This window comes from Halteromyces radiatus (assembly GCF_025201355.1).
Source record: "Halteromyces radiatus strain CBS 162.75 chromosome Unknown BX664scaffold_3, whole genome shotgun sequence".
Lineage (NCBI taxonomy): Eukaryota > Fungi > Mucoromycota > Mucoromycetes > Mucorales > Cunninghamellaceae > Halteromyces > Halteromyces radiatus.
The window spans coordinates 1,810,712-1,831,292 of record NW_026251689.1 but is presented as its reverse complement, the minus strand read 5'-3'; the positions used below and the strand labels follow the sequence as shown (position 1 = coordinate 1,831,292).

At 32.0% G+C, this 20,581-nt stretch overlaps 8 protein-coding genes and 1 non-coding gene across 9 annotated transcripts; 5 read left to right on the top strand and 4 right to left on the bottom strand.

Moving 5' to 3' along the window:
• The first annotated feature begins 1,621 nt into the window (after positions 1–1,621).
• BX664DRAFT_329063 (uncharacterized protein) lies at positions 1,622–2,849 on the top strand. The gene is made up of 3 exons (XM_051544714.1): positions 1,622–2,121; positions 2,213–2,358; positions 2,441–2,849. Exons 1-3 carry the CDS (start codon positions 1,687–1,689, stop codon positions 2,772–2,774), a joined length of 915 nt encoding a protein of 304 aa, XP_051401610.1. The 5' UTR covers positions 1,622–1,686; the 3' UTR covers positions 2,775–2,849.
• A 105-nt stretch (positions 2,850–2,954) lies between these two features.
• BX664DRAFT_329060 (uncharacterized protein) lies at positions 2,955–3,301 on the top strand (the record flags this gene model as incomplete). Its single annotated transcript, XM_051544713.1, has 1 exon — positions 2,955–3,301. A coding segment is annotated over exon 1 (310 nt), but the record flags the coding sequence as incomplete, so codon positions are not given.
• A 513-nt stretch (positions 3,302–3,814) lies between these two features.
• On the bottom strand, positions 3,815–7,644 carry BX664DRAFT_329058 (aminopeptidase). The gene is made up of 13 exons (XM_051544712.1): positions 7,398–7,644; positions 7,220–7,309; positions 6,983–7,159; positions 6,829–6,892; positions 6,368–6,752; positions 6,245–6,262; positions 6,126–6,151; positions 5,951–6,046; positions 5,470–5,886; positions 5,244–5,341; positions 4,821–5,159; positions 4,210–4,740; positions 3,815–4,124 (listed from the first exon to the last, which is right to left on the bottom strand). Exons 1-13 carry the CDS (start codon positions 7,622–7,624, stop codon positions 3,827–3,829), a joined length of 2,766 nt encoding a protein of 921 aa, XP_051401608.1. The 5' UTR covers positions 7,625–7,644; the 3' UTR covers positions 3,815–3,826.
• A 1,079-nt stretch (positions 7,645–8,723) lies between these two features.
• On the top strand, positions 8,724–9,496 carry BX664DRAFT_329056 (uncharacterized protein). Its single transcript, XM_051544711.1, has one exon. It carries the CDS (start codon positions 8,916–8,918, stop codon positions 9,093–9,095), a length of 180 nt encoding a protein of 59 aa, XP_051401607.1. The 5' UTR covers positions 8,724–8,915; the 3' UTR covers positions 9,096–9,496.
• A 1,906-nt stretch (positions 9,497–11,402) lies between these two features.
• On the top strand, positions 11,403–12,087 carry BX664DRAFT_329053 (uncharacterized protein). The gene has a single exon (XM_051544710.1). The coding sequence runs from the start codon at positions 11,444–11,446 to the stop codon at positions 11,996–11,998; it is 555 nt and encodes a 184-aa protein (XP_051401606.1). The 5' UTR covers positions 11,403–11,443; the 3' UTR covers positions 11,999–12,087.
• A 563-nt stretch (positions 12,088–12,650) lies between these two features.
• On the bottom strand, positions 12,651–12,723 carry BX664DRAFT_t48. Its single transcript has one exon. It is a non-coding gene; the product is annotated as a tRNA-Arg (tRNA).
• Positions 12,724–13,617: 894 nt separating this feature from the next.
• Positions 13,618–15,010, bottom strand: BX664DRAFT_384628 (proliferating cell nuclear antigen). The gene is made up of 5 exons (XM_051549191.1): positions 14,658–15,010; positions 14,411–14,563; positions 14,240–14,337; positions 13,966–14,148; positions 13,618–13,870 (listed from the first exon to the last, which is right to left on the bottom strand). Exons 1-5 carry the CDS (start codon positions 14,974–14,976, stop codon positions 13,847–13,849), a joined length of 777 nt encoding a protein of 258 aa, XP_051401605.1. The 5' UTR covers positions 14,977–15,010; the 3' UTR covers positions 13,618–13,846.
• A 313-nt stretch (positions 15,011–15,323) lies between these two features.
• On the top strand, positions 15,324–17,935 carry BX664DRAFT_313240 (uncharacterized protein; the record flags this gene model as incomplete). The annotated part of the gene is made up of 8 exons (XM_051542623.1): positions 15,324–15,459; positions 15,583–15,719; positions 15,829–15,967; positions 16,187–16,651; positions 16,733–16,848; positions 16,919–17,163; positions 17,230–17,626; positions 17,711–17,935. The coding sequence occupies 8 exons, from the start codon at positions 15,324–15,326 to the stop codon at positions 17,933–17,935; spliced, it is 1,860 nt and encodes a 619-aa protein (XP_051401604.1).
• Positions 17,936–18,551: 616 nt separating this feature from the next.
• BX664DRAFT_259615 (Rhodanese-like domain-containing protein) lies at positions 18,552–19,898 on the bottom strand (the record flags this gene model as incomplete). The annotated part of the gene is made up of 3 exons (XM_051540594.1): positions 18,552–18,778; positions 18,977–19,314; positions 19,399–19,898. The coding sequence occupies 3 exons, from the start codon at positions 19,896–19,898 to the stop codon at positions 18,552–18,554; spliced, it is 1,065 nt and encodes a 354-aa protein (XP_051401603.1).
• Positions 19,899–20,581: the final 683 nt, after the last annotated feature.

Sequence of the window (20,581 nt, the reverse complement as noted above, 5' to 3'; positions counted from 1 at the left end):
CATGTGCTTCAAACAATAGATGATGATTTCCATTTCCATTGGTTCATTGATTCATTTTTTATTTGATTTTTTTTTTATCTTTGTTCATCCGTCCAATAATTCCAATTTGGTTATAGACAAATTTTTTTTTTTGATGATGGTCCTATGATGATGTTTTTATGATAATAATAATAATGATTATATAATGGATGAGAATCCTCATCAGATTGACATGCCTTGACCAACCGATACAAAGGAGAAATAAAGGATTTCGTTTTGTCCAACACGTGGCCAAGTTACACAAATTACCTTATATTGTGATCAAAATGAAGGACGTGCCAATCATTGCTTAAGGATCGTCCCCTTCTTTTTTGATAAATCCATGTCTTTGACGGGTAAAAAAAAAAAAAAAAAAAGTAAATTTAGCCTGTTTATATAAGTAGATGTGTGAGAAAGACTAGATCATGACTTGTAACAAATGGAAAAAAGAAAAAAAGCAAAACAACGTGGCTCGTGCCGATACACATACACGAAAAAACAGGGTGATATACCAACTATTCATCAGCTGACAAAAAAAAGGGTGGCCACAGCTCTGTCATCCCTTTTTTTTTTTTTTTTTTTTTTTACCAAATATTTTTTTCTTTATGCCTGTCTAGTCTTTATCTTTTCTGCCACTCATTTTTACCCAATTCCCCCGATCTAATTGACATGAACCGTGGGCTCCGCCCGAAATGGCAACAGCTACAACATCTAGAGCCACGTTTTTCGTCCCCTTGGCAAATTTGAAATCCATGATTACACAAAACAGATATCATACATGAAGCTTAGACTCAAAAAAAAAAAAAAACAAACAAACAAACGCACAAAAAACCACATGAAATGTCATAATTTCATTCTTTTATCTTTTGAATGTATGATTGATGAGGAAGATTATAACTACCTATCTTTTTCATTTGAGTGGCTATTGATCTTACTACTATGTAAACCAACAAATGCAACCACGACAAAGATGATGATGATGATGATGATGATGATGATGATGATGATGGTGATAATGATGAATGATCATGATTAAATGATGATGATAATGGTTTAAAAAAAGAATCCATAAAAAAAAAGTGGTGTCCGATTTAAAGCGCCTTCTATTCTCTTTTGCCTTGTTTCAAAATAATCAATGGGGTGGTTACTCACAACCAAACCAAAAAAAGGATAATATGGATTTCAAACCTGTCATCATAGTTGAATAAAAAGAAGGGGTGAGGATGGAATACAGCGGTGAGCGAATTTGATGACAAAAACAAAAAGGATCCACACAATTCTATCTTTCTGTAAGGTTGTCATGATCATCATCAACCTGTTATTCTTCATTCAGCCCATCTTTGGCTATTCCTTCATGCGCCTGTTTTACTTGATGTCGCATCAAAACATAAAAAAAAAAAAAAAAAGCAAGGTACAAAGCTGTCTACTCTCCCCCCATTTCTTTCTTTTTAAACATCAAGGCATGTGTGCCACGAGTTAGCGCCTACATATAAACCTTGTTTTCGAAACCCGTGATCAGCGGCGACTGAAAGCAAAAGGAATGGCCAATATAAAAGGTAGAGATAATTTCTATTTTCTTCTTCTCTTTCTCTCTTTCTTTTTTTTTTTTTTATATACATATATATATCGCTACCCTTCTATATTATATATTACTTGTATTGTACTCTTATGGATATCCGAAATTTATTGAACAATCATCAACATGAAAAACAACAGAGTGATGATACTCATTCCGATACATCCTCCATGTCATCTTATTATACCTGCGATCAATCACTGAACACCAATAATAATAATAATAATAATAACAATACCAATAAAATGATGATGATGCCTGTACTCGACTACAATGATTTGATTGACACTGTCCTCGAAAAACCATACGAATGCAACTGGCACGATTGCAACAAGGCATTCTCGCGACGATCAGATTTATCAAGACATCGACGTATTCATACTGGAGAACGACCTTATCGATGCGAATGGGCGAATTGTGGAAAACAGTTTATTCAACGTTCTGCTCTGACCGTGCATTTCCGTACACATACTGGTGAACGACCTCATGTATGCGAATATGAAGCATGTGAAAAATCATTTAGTGATGTAAGTTTATGAATGGATGATCTGTCTTATAAAATAATACTCATTCTATTTTATATATATATATATATATATATATATATATATATATTAGTCCTCCTCTTTGGCAAGACATCGACGTACTCATACTGGAAAACGACCTTATGTATGTGATTTTATGGATTGTGGTAAATCCTTTACAAGGAAAACAACATTATCCAGGCATCAACGTTGTCATGAAAATCAGTGGAAACCATTTAGGTAACATTGACACAAAAAAAAAAATTAGATTACCTGAATTAAATGATTAACTGAAACTTTCTATTTATATATACTATATTAGTGTTTGCACCAAACCAGTCAACAACAACAACAACAACAACAACAACAATAATGCCAGTATGACGCATCCTACTTCACCTTCTGATAGTGTTGATTCTGTTCTAGATACGCCTCTCAGTCCTCCTACACCTTTATTATATGCTTCTTCTTATCATCCTCGATTAACAAAAGAACAATTACCTCCTTTAGTGTCTCCTATGATCTATCGTCCTGCTCCACAATTCCCTCCTACTTCTTATTCTATGCACCAACAAAAACAGCGACAATCATCATCATCTTTGAATAATCCAACCTGTGCCTACTCAAGCTCTGTGTTTCCTATTGAAATCAAGTAAATCGTCTGATCCATAGGTGTCGGCGTACTTCTTTGTTGTTGTTTTTATTCCTGTGTATATACTTTTTTTTTTTTTTTTTTTTTTTTACCGATGATTCCCCCCTTCCTCCTTTCTTTTGCTCTTTGTCCTCTTTTTCTCTCCGTTTTATTACACAAACCATTCATATATTATTATATTTTGTTTCAGTATGGCGCCAAGCTCTTCCTCTCTCTCTTTTTTTTTTTTTTTCCTCACACTTAGATCTTCCTTTTACATATACAAGTTTTTATGCAGTTTTCTCTCTCTTTCTCTCTTTCCCTTATGCTTTTTTTTTATGACAAGTTTACAATTTAAAGTTTATTCCCCATGCATATCAAACGTTACAAAACATCCAAGTCCAACAACAACAACAACAAACGCGCACCATCCCTTTATATACATTACTGCTAGTATCAGTAACATCTTTTTTTATTTTCCTGTTATATATACATTCCTAGATAGAATTCCTTTTTTTTTAGAATAAAGAAAGAAAGAAAAAAAAATACCACTATTACATGATGATGACTGAATGCCGGGATGATTGAATGATGGATAATGATTGATGATCCATGACGATGAATGATGTGATGATGATGTAGACCTAAAATGAGAAAGGGTACGAAAACATGCTTCTTTCCCACACCAAGAACAAAAAAAGAATTCCCGCTAATATATGAAGCAATCATCGATTAGTTGATATTTTCCTATCTGTGCACCCTTTCTTTATGACAAATTAGTTAAAACCTCATCTATTTTTTAAATTATCATATCCCCACAATTGAACTTTAAAATAGTGTGGGGAATATATTGCATACTTTTTTTTTTCCTTTTTATTGAAACATCATCCAACTTTTATCAATACTATTAACCATCCCTTTCTCTATGATTTCAATTTGATATATCGATAGTACCTAAGAGATAAAACAAAAAAAAAAAAAAAAAAAAAGGAATCACAGAATGTAAAGTAATATCTGTTTATTCAAAAAAAAAAAAAAAAAAAAAAAAACTAATAAAGAAAATACTACATAATCAGATTACAATTGGGTCGTAATCCAGTTGGCCACGTTTTCACTATCCCGTTCTACCCATTGAGCATGGACTTGCACAGCCTCCAATGCTTGTTGAAGTGGTCGATCATATTCCTTGGTATCCTTGTCCTTAAAAAATAACTTGATTTCTTTCAATTTGTCCATTGATTTGTACCCATGAATGCAGGATTCCACTACACGACCAAACAAAGAGATATTTTTACCAAATCTGGTATGCAGCGCCTCGTAATGTTCAGTAAAGTGCATCCACAGTGCATCACGTCCCATTGAATTGTCGCTCAATCTAGAATAACAAAGAAAGGGAATGATTGATTTGTAATATAAGATAGTGTTATCTGTACTTTTTCAATATTGTCACCACCACTTACGATGAATAAATATAAACAACGTCTTGAGAACGAACTTGAGTTTCACCCATAGCGAGATATCGTTGAATCAATTCAGCATCCTTGACACAACCCAAAGCAACTAGAATCATCAAGCGTTGATCACTGGGTAGATTTTCATCCTGATACATAGCCAGAAGCGCTTCCCAAGCCCTTGCCAATTCGTTATTGTTGTTGTCATTATTGGTCGTTTCAGTCAGCACAATCTTGAATACAGTACTACGAAGATTGGGATGGAGAGATTGAGTGTTACCTTGTATAAACGACCAGAATCTTGTTTTGGCTTCTTGAATAATGGTTTGATGTTTGGATAAACCTGCATTCGATATAGCTAAGGAACGTAGCATATGCGTCAAGTCATCATCACCTTCACGTATTTCCCAACCTAAACGGTCAACTACTGGTCCAAATAGTTGTCTTCGAACAGATAAAAGCCCATTCACTACTTGCTCAGGTTGTTCATCAAACGCACTAATTAAAGATTTCAAATGACTGGATAATTGGGACCATACACTAGTATATAATAATAGAAGATTAAAATATATTTATCATCTTTTTTTTTTTTTTTTTTTTTTTTTTTTTTTTGCACTTACAAAGTTTCGGTTTCATGTTCAAATGCTCTAGCCAATTCCAAAAAGGCAATAGTCGATTGTTCTCCACTAACCATCAAACTACCGACATCACTAATCAAGCCGACCCGATCCGCTGTACTGGCTAATAATCCCTTGCCTGGTGGATGTTGCTTGATTTGTTCTGCTAGTTGTAAAATAATAGTTTGAGGATAGTTCACACGATAAAATGCAGTTTGTCCAGCATTGAGTTTGAATAGACCATCTTCTGGAATTTTGAAAGTTTGAGAAGATTCTGTGAGGATATAAGGTTCTATTTGACCATTGGAACATAACATATGAAGTGGGACCCACCAAGTCGTTCTATATTGAATTTAAAAATACGGTATAAGAGAAGAGAAAAAAAAAAAAAAAAGAACTTCTATTCACTTTTTATGATCCATTTACATTTCATCTTGATTATTCAAATCGCCAGTAGAAAGGAAACGCGTTTGTGTCACATTGATAGAATCGAGACCTGAAGTCTGGACAGTCAATACAGGATACTGATAATGAATAATAGATATAGTAATATAATTAATGACCAGTTAGTAAAGCAACACTTATCAATCAAAAGCGTATGGATAAATATAGACAAAAAAATAATAATAAATAAATAAATATAGTAACTTACGCCAACATGTTTGGTCCACAAGGTCATAAATTTGCCAACATCCAGTCCAGCGTATTCACCAAGAGCATGCCATAAATCATTGGATGATGCATTAGCTAATTTGTGTCGTTGAATATAAAGACGTATACCACCCAAGAAAGTATCCACACCAAGCCAAGAACTTAGCATTCGAATCACACTTGCTCCTTTGTCATATGAAATCGCATCAAAGATTTGATGAATTTCCGAAGCATCCGCCACATCCACTTCGATAGCATGAGATGATCTTAGAGCGTCCAACTTGAGACCAGCTGACATATCATTGACAAAACTAGTCCATATATCCCAATCTGGAAAGATATTATCCACGGCAAGCCATCCAACCCATGTAGCAAATGATTCATTCAAATACAGTTCGTTCCACCATTGCATCGTCACCTAAAAAATAAATAAAGGATAAAATGTCATTGAACTGTTTCTTTAGTTGAATTTCCATGCTTACCAAATTACCAAACCATTGATGTGCTAGTTCATGACAAACAGTATAAGCAACATGTTTCTTGAATTGGATAGAAGATTCCTTTTCATCAAAAAGTAACTATATATATAAAAAATTCTATTTAGTAAATTGGTATGTTCTTTCTACATTATATTATTTAACAAATGATATTACTTACATAAATAGTGCGGTATGTGACAAGGCCTAAATGAAGGAGGAAGAAAGAAAAAAAAAAAGAAGGTTTAAAAGGTATTGATATCAAGTTCACTCTAAGCTTCATTTCCTAATATTGCTTACCCCAGTTTTCCATAGCACCTAATATATCCAAAAGAAAAAGTAATAGGAAATGGAGAAAATACTCATTAGAAGAAAAGAAAATCAATTTGTTCTAGTGATTTTTTTTTTTTTTTTTGATGTTACCAGCTTCAAAATCAGGAATAGCCACCATGTCTATCTTGGGTAATGGATAAGGCTCACCAAACTGTTCAGCAAAGAATTCCAGAGCTTTGGTTGCAACACTAAGAGCAAGATAACCATTTTGACTAGATCCAGGTAAAGTATAGACACGAGTTTGAATAGGTTGACCATTGTATTTACCTGAAGTATAAGCTTCAATATATTCAAAGGAACCCACGACAAATGCAAGAAGATAAGTGCTCATCCTAGGAGTAGTAGCAAACTTTACTTGTTTCCATCCATTATCTGATCCTTTTAGTTCTTCTTCATTGATAACATTCATATTGGATAAAGCTGTCAAATCATTTGGAACCACCAGAGTGACATCAAAAGTAGCTTTCAAAGCAGGCTGTTAACAAAAGTAAAAATAATAATAATAGTTAGAAATAGAATATATAATCTTAATATAATATGTAAGTTTTTACCTCATCCCAATTCGGGAAACATCGGCGTGCATCAGTAGGTTCAAATTGAGTGGTAGCCAAATATCTATTCACGAAGAAAAAAAAAAAAAAAAAAGAAGTAGAATAAATCATATGAATACTTCCACTTTGAATATATATATATAAAGTAACTTACCTTGTATTGTCTTGTTTATCCTTGTAAGATGATCGATAGAATCCAGTCATTTGATCATTCAAAATACCTTTAAACTTAATATCCAAAACCGCCTTAGAGTTAGCAGGAGCTTCTTCAGGAAAAGTAAGAGAGACTTGTGTTTTCTTCGTGTCATATTCAATATCAATAGAGGATACACTAAAAAAAAAAAAGATTGAATATCTATAAAATATATATTATTATAAATATCCAATTTACTTGATACTACCAAAAACAAGAATAGCCGACGTAATACTAATTTCGTATGCATTCAAAGTAATGACGCGTGTCGGTTCTAACACATTCAAACTTCAAAAGTAAAAAAAAAAAAAAAAAGAAAAGAAAAGTTAATAATGAATTTTTATGTAAAATATAAAAGAATATATATATACTTTACTTGACTTTTACTTGACCGTCAAAAACAAAGGTATCAAGATGAGGTTTCAACCAGATATCATAGTGAAAAGGTTTGACATTTGTAGGTAATACTTGTCTTGAAGAAGAATGTTGTTGTTGATTAGGAGACATCAAAGGGTAAATATAATAAGCAATAAATAAAGGTAAAAGAAACCAAAAAAAATAGTTAAATTTAAAAGAAGAAGAAGAAAAAGAAAAAAAGGCCATGGAACTATAGAAGTTTTCCGTGAAAGAAGAATGCAGAAAAAAAAGAAAAAATTCGTGGTTTGAATGACCCCCTTTTTTGTTGAGTGTCCTTTTTTGCTATGTATTTCCAAATACGGAAGTCTAGGAAAAAAAAATATCGTACCTGCTAATCAACAATATCATATACGACACTAATAACAATTCCCTCTACATATATAGATTCTTTTTACAAAAAAAAAAAAAAAAAAAAAAAAAAAAAAATCTCAGAAAACCTGATATGATAATAGTATTATTATTATTTCTTTTTTTTTTTTATGATTCATGCAAACGAGATCATCTGATTGTTTACAATATTGAAATAAAACTTTTGACGTCAACTTTTACTTTTTTTGTGTGTTTCTTCCCAGATCTAACTACTATTTTTTTTTTTTTTTTTTTTGTGTGTGTGTCCATCTTTCAATACTACTTCATTGTATGAGTAACCGTTCAAGAAATTACATGCGTCGTCGGACAATGACTCGAAAATCACGTAACAACAATACGTCTTCTACTACTACTGGTTTACCAACCTCATCATCTCCTTCCTTTAGCTATGATGATCATCCTACATCGGGAGAAACCGTTATCAATCATGACAGTGCAAGTTCTATGCCAAGACCTGTGACCAAAAGTTCAAACACAATCATTTTTGATTTTCATCGCATACCTATTCCTCCTTTTACTGTGGAACATCTCTTGGAAAATCAGTTTGGTGTCGATCAAATCATCATGTCTAGTTTTTTGGATAATACGAAATACTGTCATACACAATGTACTATTGTGGAAGTCTTGTTTGCTACACCTGAAGCACGTCAATTGGCCATCACTCGCGGTATTTTATTCAGAAGTATCCGATATTTAGGCGTTCCATCCGTTGGACAAATTACTTACAAGGAAGCATATTCTCATCATCAGTTAGATCTCTTGTCTTTATCCTCCTCTTTGGATCAATGCGTTACACCAATCACTCTCTTCATTATGAAAGATTTACCTCTGGATTCTCTAAACACAACAATTGCCAAGATTAAACAATCTATTACATCTGATGTAGCATCAACATCATCAACAATAGAACAACAACAACAACAACAACAACAACAACAACAACAACAACAACAACAACAACAACAACAACAACAACAACAACAACAACAATATGGTTCATTACTTGGTATTTTGCCAGCCACTCATATAGGATCACATATTCCAAGCAATACTTTCTATATCATTGTCACTGGACGTGTTGATTCTTTCTCCATTTTTTCAAACCCTGATGATAATGGTGCTGGTACTGTTTGTCTTGATGCTTATGATGGTGATGACTTTCCTTACCAACGTTTGCACGCAAATAAGGTATTCTGTTATTATTGCCATGCATCTGATGTTCACTTCTCAGATGATTGTCCTTTCTATGCCTTTTGGAAGTGGTTGGATCATTTGTAGTATCAGTTGAAATATCCTTTTTTTTTTTGAATAATTGCTAGTCTATATGTTGTCTATTCAAGTATATATGTACTGCATATATCCGCCGTTTTTTCCATACTTTAATCCAAGTAGTTAGCTTTCCATTTTTATAAATATCAATCAAACATGAATAAAAAAAAAAAGGCATCAGTATATTAGCGAACAATCATTATCCAACGATCCATCACTCATACAGTATATCGTATCAACGTATTCGTGTCTATAAAATATATACATAAAAAAAAAAGAAAGGAATCTTTGACATGTAACAAAATAATTGAAATAAAAATAAAAAATAAAGATAAAAAAAAAAAAACTTTATTGAATAAACATAATATAAATACAAAAGACTATCAAATAACATACTAAAACTAAAAGTCAATAAAAAAAAGAAAGAAAAAGAAAAAGAAAAAAAAAGAAAAAAAAAAGAAAAAAGTGGACTGATTTTGGAAATCGCTCATGCAATTTGCTCTGGAAGTGACAATGGAAAAGACAAAAGAAAAAAAATTTGGGGCGCTCTTCACTTTTTTTTTTTCCTTTTGCCTTTTTTTACTTTTTTTTTTTTAACCAATTGAGTCTTTGAACATTGTAAGTTACCATTATACATTACTTTATTAATTTATATTATATATTTAAAATTCACTCTTTATATATATTATACCTACTTTATACTTTACTATACTTATTCTTTCTTTTAGCCTCTCCTATTATGAACTAATTTATTTTTTTTCTTTTTTGTTCTTTCTGTGAACATATAGTAAATAGATATATGAAGGAATATACAATAGGATTAAATGGATATTGGATAAAAGAATAAGCAAATTAGGGAAAAGTATCCAACTCTTTATCATTAGTTTATTTAATAGTTTAGTTAGTGTTTTATATTCTCTTTGTACCTATAACCCTTATTCCTTTTATCTCTATACTCGATATCATTATTCAGAAGAAAAGTATAAATACTCCATCTTTTTCCTTTTCTTTTTTTTTCAGTTCAGTCAATATAATTATCTTTTTTTAATAAAAAAACATCCTTTTCATCCCATCTTAATTGAATTAGTGGATTATTACTTTTGATTGGGTCACTTTTTTTTTCTTATTGTCGTATCAGCATATTCCTTAACCATAAAATAAAGAAGGCATTCACAAACAGAGAATAAAAAATACATTGTAAGTTGGAATCAATTACATTGACGTGTAATAAAGTAATATGAATAAAAATAAAAGCTTTATTAAATAAAAATATAACTACTACAGATCACTAATTGATATACTATATAAAGAAAAGGAAAGAAATAAAAGAAAATAAAAAGTTACCTAATAAAATAAATACATACGGACTTTGAAAATCATTATGCACATGGTCCATAATTACTATCAAGGAAAGATACATATCAATGAATAAACACTCCAGGGCAACCATCATGATTAAATCATTACACATATGATGATAACATCACGTCAATGAGAAATAAAATACTAATAAGATTATACTCCCTGTATAACAGTATTACAAACCAAAACAAAAATAAACAAAAACAAAAATAAAATTTGATCATCAAACTTAAATATAATATGATGATACTAGTATTACGTGTCACTCATCAAGTACTTATATATAAGAACAACAAAACTTTTTGTATAGATACTTTATCTCTTTTTTTAACTATTTTTTTTTAATAAAAAAAGAAATCTCACAGACTTGTTCTCGTCTCCCTTTTATATATATATATATATATATCTTTCTATTACTCAACCAACACCAAATTCCACACAGGAAAATCAAAAATAAGGTCATGGATAAAAAAATCATTGATGATGTACGTCAATGGAAACCTCCCTTCAAGCTTGGTGACATTGTAACATTATATACTGGGATCAAGGCAAATTCATGGGCAGGAAAAATATCAGACATGTGGGATGGGATCTACATTATACACCAAACAATTGGCAAAGGAACCTATCTCATAAAACCATATCGAGTTGATGATCCAAAGCTTAGACGCGTGCATGGAAATCGCCTCAAATTGTATCAAGTACCTGATGTGTTTTGGAATCAATCTTTTGAACGAACACTTGGCGATCATTTGTAAAAAAAAAAAAAAAAAAAAAAAAAAAAGGGAAGAGACATGTACCACCGTTATCATCAGTACCAATACTATCAACACCCATCAAAAAAAAAAAAGAGGAACAATCTTTATTTACCATGATTATCATTGATTTTCATATCCTACACCAAGATCATTAATCCACAAAAAAAAAAAAAAAAAAAAAAAAACTATATAAACCTATAAAATACAAAAAAAAAAAAAAAATTATATCAATCATATCAAGGAAAATATGAATAATACCTCTTCAAACCAGTTCAAGATGAATCCCAATGAAAGCAATGATTTTGGCACCATCCTGGATCCCCAAACGTTTAACTTGCTTACTATCGTTGGTGGACAAGTTGTGGACACGCAACCTTTATTCGATAAAGAAGATGGTGAGATAGTTGATAATCAGCCACTTGACAATCGGGGACCTACCTCCAAAAGTTCACTAAATGTAAATAATAATCCCTTCTTTGAACCCAAACCTTTTTTGTGCACATTAGAAGACATAAAACAATTAGTGCACATGAATATACCTGGATACTTGTATAAGGTCGCAATCCTCAAAGAGAAACAACTAGAGATAGCAAAAGAAGAAAAGGAGAGCCTAATTCCTCTTGTCCTTCATTTGGCGCACAAAAAATTTAAAAAACCAAGTAACCATGCTGACCGACAACAATACGTGAAAGATCAAAACCGTTACATACAGCATCTGTTGGGGGATGTCATGCCAGCTGGCGTAATACGTAACTTCCTAGCAAAAATAAAGAGAAATGACGAGTGGTTGGTAAACGAATAAGATGGAGGCCCATCTTTTCTAGGTGCGTAGGATGTCAACGACAACAAAAAAAAAAAAATTTTTAAAAAAAAAAAAAAAAAAAAAATTATTTTCATTTATACCTCCGTTTTATATTTTCATTCTATTTTTTTATTTCACTTATTCTTTTCGTTTTCATTTTCTTTTTCATATTTTATTTTTTAAACCTTAATTTCAAATAGTATAAATACCCCTTCTTTTCCTTCTTTTTTTTATCAGTTCAATCAGTCAATATTTTATATACTTTTTTAAATAAAAACATCTTTACATCCCTACTTGATTATATTGTGGATTATCTATTTTGATTGGCTCACTTTGTTCTATATTCTAACTCAGAACAATTTTACTCTACTTCTACTTTCCAAATTTGGAACAAGACTTTATTTTTCTTTACTTTACTTTTCTTTTTTATTTTATCTCTATTCTTATACGTGTGCTTGCGTAATCAAGTACTGGTGCTCACTATAAACATTATTAACTTTCAATCATCCGTTTTACTTTTTCAATTTTGAACCAATAAACCAAATAATTACTTAACAAATCACACAACAAACCTATAAACCAAAAAATCACTTGACACAAAAGTTTACCCGTACAACACGTGATAGTTAGTGCACATCTTTAGCAAAAGAAACGACTCCGATGGGACTCGAACCCACAACCCCCAGATCCGAAGTCTGATGCGATATCCATTTCGCTACGGAGCCAATTTTCGCTGCAAATTCTGGATGTCCATTATGAACCTCAAACTAAATTTCAGCCAATCAGCGTTCAGAATCTGGATCTTGGTGACACCTTGATTTTGGGATTTAGTCATGCTTTTTTTTTTTTTTGGGCTCCTTTTTTTTTTTTCTTCTCTCACTTACATTCTTTTTTCTACACTCTTATCTTGATCTATATTCTTTTTATTTTTATTATATTTTTATATATTATTATCTTTATTATCAACAATAAACTTATATTTGTGGTCGTTCAGTCTGGTTATATCTTTTTTTTTTGTATTCAACATTACATTCATTCTTTTTTTGTATTCGACATTACATTCATTTCTTTTTTTTTTTTTTTTTTTTGGAAAAACGACTTTTCTTCCGTCTTCAACTCAATTCATTCACTTCTACCCTGAGTGCCCTAACATCGTTGACAAGCCGTATACTGGATTATATTTTCCACCCAACGATTCTCGCAAGATGATTGGCCAAAACCATTCAGTGGAAATATGTATCTTACTCTTCTTTTTATTTCTCTTTCTTTTTCTTATCTTTTATTTCACCACTTTTACTTCTATCATGTAATAATTAGTACATTTATATAGTTTTATTTTATTGGATAGTTATTAGTCTACTATATTAGTTTATTACGATATTTTTTTTAGGATGAACGATATCTATTCTTAATATTACATATATATTGGACATTCATTCTTTTCAACAACGAACACGACTGGATCTTTTTTTTTTTATTAGCATTATCTTGGAAAAACGCTCTTTTTATCAATAAACGACTTTGGAACCTCTTATTCGCAGTCGATTTTTGAATAGCCCAACTCTTTTATTATTGTCATTGTTATTTTTTTTTTTTTTTTTTTTTTTTACTTTATTATTCTCATTCTTACAGTAGACTAATTATCTTATTCACATAATAGTTTCTTTTTAAGTGTATTGAGTGCAATTGTGTTTTATTGTAATATGATGATATAATATCCGGCAAGTATTGTATAAACTAAGTAATGGGGATAAAAAGAACAAAGTTAAGTAAACGATAGGGAAGAAGAATTGAATAACTGAGGAGGTAAAAGGAAGTAAGATACATACATGATTAAAGAGAATTCAACTATTCTTCGCCAATCTTGGGAGCCTATTTTGAAGAAAAGGTACAGTAAGAATACATGTGAGTAACCTAATTCATTTGTTCCTTTTTTTTTTTTTTTTTTTTTTTCTAATTGTACTTACCAAATAGTAGCGAACATGACCTAAGTCACCAAGCTTGTATTCCACCAACAAAGGCACTTCATTGGAAAGGTTTAGACTGACACGACTAGAGAGAGGAGTAGCCTTGGTAAAGTTGACGAGGTATTTGATAGAAAAGGTCATGGTCACACTGGTTTGGAGTTCGATAACAGTAGCATCATCTTCCTATAACCGTCCAAGATATAAACATATATGTACAGATAAAAGGTTGATTAGTTTATTTTCCTTTAATATTTTCCTTTTACATGTTCCTTACGTTGTCAACATTTCCACCGGCCTTCAATGTAATACCACCTTTACCGACTTCACCTTCACAAGAGAATTTGATACCTTCCTTGGTACATTCAATAACAACTATTCACAAAATATAGATTACAAAAAGAAAGCAATCAGTACCAAAAAAAAAAAGAATATGTATATATCTTACCAGAATCACTGATTTGTTGCAAATCACGAACAGTTTCTTGGAATCGCACAGAGGACATATGTACCACAGCATCATAATTTGTATCAGGAATACCCAAATGTTCGCTATCAATATCCATGAGTTTTAAATCATATTCACTGATCTTGTCACTATCTATATATATATATATATATATATAAAAGAAGAATATATATTTAGCCAACATAAATAAACAGCGATAAAATAAAGCGCGTAAAAAAAAAAGTACCTTTGCTTTCAAACACTAAGCTCAAAACATCACCGTTATCGTTTGCTTTGAGAGTAGTAATATCAGTAGGACGAGCACACTTCAAGATCTTGTTCAAACTTGTCAAGTTTACACCCAAAGGTAAGTTACGGTCACAGCGGTAAGGATCAAAACCGTCAGATCGTAACATCATAGCCACAAGAGCAACATGAGAGTTATCCATAGCTTGTAAGGCAATACCAGAGTCATTACAATCAAAGTTACATTCAGATACTAGTTCTTTGATAGCTTCCAAAACAGCCTTGAGTAATTTGGCTTCATTAAGACGAGCTTCAAGCATATTGATATATGGCTAACAAGAAAAAAAAAAAAGAAAAGGATGATATTATTAGTTTAATTGGGTCAGACAATTATATATATATATATATATATATATATAGTCAAAAAGAAGAATAATATTAAAAAGTCATACTTACATAAAAAAAAAAAAAGAAAAGAGTAGTTAAATGGTTGAAAAGAGAAAAAGAGAAACGAAAAGGAAACGCGTTCGATTAAAAAAAAAATTTGAAGACTTTCGCGCCTGATTGAAAAAACGTCACTGCCTTCTTTTGAGTCGGCGTCAAAAAGGAGCAGGAAAAAGAAAGATGGTATAATTTCTTCCTTTTTTTCGTTTTCTTTCCGCTGACAATGGCAACTTTTAATGATAATGACTTTGACTATGTGCAAAACCAGTTTTCATCATTAACTCATCATTCATTAGAATGTGTTGCTGAAGAACAACAAGATCCGTGGAAGTTTTCTTTGACTCCAGATATTATACTAAGTAGGTAGAGAAAACGTGAGTTTAAGTTTTTTTTTTTTTTTTTTTTTTTTTTTTTTTTTTTTGGTTTTCGAGAACAATGATATGACCTTTTGTCGTCTTTGTATTTTTTTTTTATTTTCATAGATGATGTGGATCTCCCAGCTATATACAATGATTACTACACACGTTTATCCAATCAACATGCTCAATACCTTGTTACTACAACGACATTGGAATTCATTTTACAACATGCGGGACTAGACTCAACATTATCTGAGAAGGTAATTATTATTATTATTGATAATAATAATAATAATAATAATAATAATAATTAATAATAATTTATTATGCAAACTAGTTGACTGACTTTGTTTATGTTTCCTTTTGTAGATAATCACTTTGATACATCCTACTACTTCTACTTCTTCCTTTTTTCCTTCTTCCTCCTCTCCTGCACCTTTATCCACCATCACTAGACAACAATTTAATCTGGCCATTGCTTTATTGGCTTGTAGTCAAAATGGACTCGGTATGTATTCTACAATATCACACAAAATCTATTCGAACGAGGAATCAACTTTTGATATTTATTCATTCATTAGATATCTCTTTGGAAACCGTTTATCATCGAAGATTTGGTAACTAGCATAGAATAAGAGGAAAATCTGTGGTTGAACATGATGAATATCAGCTCATCATTACGTGATTCTTTTTTTTTTTTTTTTTTTTTTTTTTTTTTTTTTTTTAGACTTGCCAATTCCCAAGCTAAATGAAGATGTATTCACTACTTTGATGACGACGACAACATATTCAAAAGTACCATCCACCTCGAATTCATCATTTGTATCTACTGGTCTGACATTAGACTCGCCAACTATTGCACAGTTATCACATCAACACAACGACAATGATAATGACATTCATGATACTATCGATACAGGTCATGATCGAAAAGCAATCCATGTTGATGGCAAGAATAGAAAAGAAACAGTCAAAGATTATCAATGGTTTTTGGATCTGGATCTAGTGACAGTGACACAATTGCCTGAAAAGGAAGGCCGTTTATTCAAGCATGTCAACTACTTAGTATCAAGTCAACATGGTACATTGGCAGTGACCCGTCGGTTTAACGATTTCTATTTATTATGGGAAAGTTTATTGAAACGGTATCCACTACGGTCAGTTCCAAAACTTCCCCCTAAAAAAATTAAAGGTAATCGACCACAAAACGATTATTATACTAATCTTTACATAACTGACCTTTTTTTCTATTTCTTCTCCATGTTTTTACAAGGCAGTAATGTCTTTTTAGAAAACAGACGTCATGGATTATTTAGATTTATGAATGCTTTAGTAAGGCATCCTATATTGGCTCAAGATGAATTAGTCAAGGCTTTTTTGGAAGAAAATGTAATACAAGAAATGATTAGAATGATTAAGATTATGGTTATTTATGATATTTTCAATATGAAATGATTAGGATATTCAAGACTGGTGGCAACAATATCAACCAAGTATGGAGGATGAATTTATCCGAACAATGCCCATGTTTGATTCTTTACTGTCCAATATTCCTCATGATATAACCGATCGATTAAAACGGATAGAACGACGGATAGTACCTGCCATTCAACAATATGACAAGATGATTATCGAAGTACAGCGACTAGCGTCCAACAATCAAGCAGATGCAAATGATTTGATTCGATATAGTATTACTCTCAAGTAAGTCAAGGCGTTCAGAAAACATTGTCGTTATACTTATTTTTTTTTTCTTTCTTTATTTTCAAGTGCCATGAATGAAATGGAACAGCAATCAACTCATCATCAACACATATGTGAATCATGTGAGCAAATATCTCATGGACAAGAAAAGGTAGCACACTCTATGCAGGCCATAGCTGGGCTATTAGATGGCAAAGCATCATCTATGTTTAACACATTCTTGGAACATCTCAACTATCAACGTGATTTATTTATTTCATTCAAGGATATGTTGGAACGAAAAGACGAATTGATTCATGCAATATCTCAACAGCGACAGGTCATTCCGAAAGCAATCGCTGCACAGATGGTCCTTACAAATAGCAACACATCTCCTTCTTCACCAGTATTTCCAATCTCAGTATACCAACATCATCAAGAACGACGATTAACAAACCAACAAATAGATACAATACTTCAATCAGTAAGAAAGCAAGACAGTGGACTGATGAATGTTTATTGGATATATGTTTTATTGATGATTTATTTTGTTTATTTGTTATACTAGGATCATATTCGAGAATCATTACATCAACACCGCATGTTATTTATTCAATACTGTCTTGCATCGGAACTAAGTTATCTCCATCGACAACAAGTGTTTATATCCCTCATGTATCAAGATATGGTTCGACAACAACATACAATGGCAAAAGAGCAACAATACCAATGGCAAACTTTACAACGAGAACTTGAAACTATGATGCCCGATGATCCTGATTCATTTGATTAATCCTCCATCCTTTTTTTTTTTCTTATTTTCTTTTTAACCATCATTATCTCCACCCTTAGTCATACCTGACACATTTTATTATTTATCTTTTTTTCTACTTTTAATAAATATTTTCCATTTTTGTATTGTTTTATTCTGACATATGTGCTCTTTGTAGTTAGATATGTTCAAACATTGTACAACGGATTTACTTATATATAATAGAAAAAATTAAATATTGATCATTGGCAAAAAAAAAAAAAAAAAAAAAAAAAGCATATCAAGCTTTATTCATTGGACATCGGATGATCTTCCTTTTGGTTCTGTTGGTTCTCAAAACTTACCCTGTCATACGGGCCTGTCACTTCATATTCAACAAAAATATCAAATCCTTCACACTAAACAAACAAAATAACAATTTTTTTTCTGACTTTGGACAAAGTCCTGGCATTTATTCATGAATCTTTTTTTTTTTTAAAAAAAAGAAGGGGAATGATAATATACAAATCTTTTTTTTTTTTTTTTAAAAAAAAGACAAAAAAAAAAAAAAAAACAAAAAAACAAAAAACAAAAGTGTGTATGAGGGTTTATGTAAAAGAAAAGAAAAGTCTATATAAAAGATGAATGATGATGAGGGTTATGACGACGTAGTGGGAGAAGGGGGTAATTGTCTTCCAGCCTTGGCCCATTCTTGTAATACTTGACCAGGTTGCCCAAGAACCTCGATAGCGCGAGTTCGACGATGATATTCATGTTCACAAGCTTTGCCACTAGTACCAATCACCACACGATCATGTCGTTTGCTTTCCTCCAATGTATGTCCTTCCTTCACATAAGCACGTACACCATCAACCAAAACTGGACCTGCCGCATCGTAGTATTGTCGTTGAGTTGATGTAGTATTCTTGTCATTGTTCTTTTCCAAAAACTGTTGTACGGTATCAAAACAATCAAGCCGAGCACAGGTATTCAAGAATCGAGTTGCACAATTGGAGCAGCAGAGCATCAATAAATTGCATTGAGCATGAGCACAGTTTTGATATCGATTGCAAGGTTGGCCACAAATATGACATTGGGTACCAGTGATTTCATCCGTAATCGTTTCCCCCATGCGTCCATCAAATGTAAAATTTTTGCCTCGGAAAATCGATTGTAAGTGTTCTTGATCTTGAATCCATCGTCCATATGCTGTGATTCCACCTTCCACCAGATGTACCTTGTCAAATCCAGATTGTGATTGAAGAATAGCACCAGCTTTTGAGCATCGAATTCCTCCTGTACAATACATAAATATTTCTTGATCTCGTGGTAGGTCCTTACATATTTCATTCATGGCTGTGATACTGTCCCTGAAAGTATCAGCATCCGGTCGAATAGCGCCTTCAAAGAATCCAATATTACTAAACCAAAGTAGTAATAATAATAAAAATAAAAAAAAAAAATTAAAAAAAAATTCCAATTTGTTTGTAATTAATGCATTTTACCTTTCATAATGATTTCGCATATCAATCAACACTGGCTCCTTACCATGTATTTCCTTGTAATTGACCAATTTTTCATGCCAATCCTTGGGAGAAAGATGTGAGGGAGTATTCTTCAAATCATAGGTTGTAGGGTCCAAACCATCTGCTACCAATTGTTTTCGGATACGTACATGTAGTGCACGAAAAGCAGCACTATCACCTTGTGTTGCTATATTCAAATCCATCAGTTCGCCGCCCAAGAGAGGTGCAATAGAAGAGGTACAATAATCTCGAAGTGCTTCCACACCATGATCAGGACATGACATTTGAGCGTTGATACCTTCAGTGGAAATATAGATCCGACCTACCACACCAAGTGCTCCCAAATCCTGTAAGAGTGTTGATCGTAACTCTGGTAAAGTAGATGCTGGAATGTCATGAAACTTGTAAAATGCCATGGTAATATATCGAGGTTGATCAGCCACTTTTTGTTTTGTTGTTGTATAATCTCGTCTACCCATTGTTGTCAATAAAGGATAGGCCAATACATTGCTGTGTGCTGTCAAACCAGGTACAACGACAGATCGTTCTTCTTTTATCCAAATATGACTTCCTTTCCAATGGTAACTTCCATATCTTGGTATCAGTGATAATGATCGTCGTTGACTTTGCTGAAAAATATAGGTTTTTGCTGGTATTCGAGCTATCAACCAGCGTTTGACCATCATGTTAATAAAAAATAATAAAAAAAAAAAAAAAAGAAAAAGAAAAAAAGAGAAAAAAAAAGAAAATAAACATACGACTTTTTTTTTTTATTATGGAAAAACTAACTGGGATTGAAAAATCATATTTTTTTTCCTTTGCTTAAAGATCATTATATTGTCATTACAACTCCAGAGTGAAGTTCAAGGAACTTTGTAAGATCGACATACAAAAAGAGAGAATTCAATATGTAAATTGAAATGAATCATTTTGACTATTATTCAAAAAGTTGTCAATAAAAGTTCCTCTTATCAAAAAAAAAAAACAAACAAAAAAAAAGTTTAACAAATTCCCTGCAAAAGAAAGAGAAAACTCTTTTGAGAAATGATGGTGAATATGAAACTGATCAATGAAGTAGAAAAATATAATCCCTTTCATGAAGATGAATTGTCATTCTTCCCCCACTCCCCACTTGAGATCATGTGACATAGCCTTAATAAAA

Excerpts from the sequence above, each read along its gene's own strand:
- BX664DRAFT_329063 (XM_051544714.1), top strand. The coding sequence starts at position 1,687 with ATGGATATCCGAAATTTATTGAACAATCATCAACATGAAAAACAACAG. Across the intron at positions 2,122-2,212 it reads GTGAAAAATCATTTAGTGAT|TCCTCCTCTTTGGCAAGACA; the intron begins GTAAGTTTATGA and ends TATATATATTAG. Across the intron at positions 2,359-2,440 it reads AATCAGTGGAAACCATTTAG|TGTTTGCACCAAACCAGTCA; the intron begins GTAACATTGACA and ends ATACTATATTAG.
- BX664DRAFT_329058 (XM_051544712.1), bottom strand. The coding sequence starts at position 7,624 with ATGGCCTTTTTTTCTTTTTCTTCTTCTTCTTTTAAATTTAACTATTTT. Across the intron at positions 5,342-5,469 it reads TGTGGACCAAACATGTTGGC|TATCCTGTATTGACTGTCCA; the intron begins GTAAGTTACTAT and ends ATTCATTATCAG. Across the intron at positions 4,741-4,820 it reads GAACATGAAACCGAAACTTT|TGTATGGTCCCAATTATCCA; the intron begins GTAAGTGCAAAA and ends ATTATATACTAG.
- BX664DRAFT_329056 (XM_051544711.1), top strand. The coding sequence starts at position 8,916 with ATGATAATGGTGCTGGTACTGTTTGTCTTGATGCTTATGATGGTGATG.
- BX664DRAFT_329053 (XM_051544710.1), top strand. The coding sequence starts at position 11,444 with ATGAATAATACCTCTTCAAACCAGTTCAAGATGAATCCCAATGAAAGC.
- BX664DRAFT_384628 (XM_051549191.1), bottom strand. The coding sequence starts at position 14,976 with ATGCTTGAAGCTCGTCTTAATGAAGCCAAATTACTCAAGGCTGTTTTG. Across the intron at positions 14,564-14,657 it reads CTTAGTGTTTGAAAGCAAAG|ATAGTGACAAGATCAGTGAA; the intron begins GTACTTTTTTTT and ends ATATATATATAG. Across the intron at positions 14,338-14,410 it reads GCAACAAATCAGTGATTCTG|TTGTTATTGAATGTACCAAG; the intron begins GTAAGATATATA and ends TTTTGTGAATAG.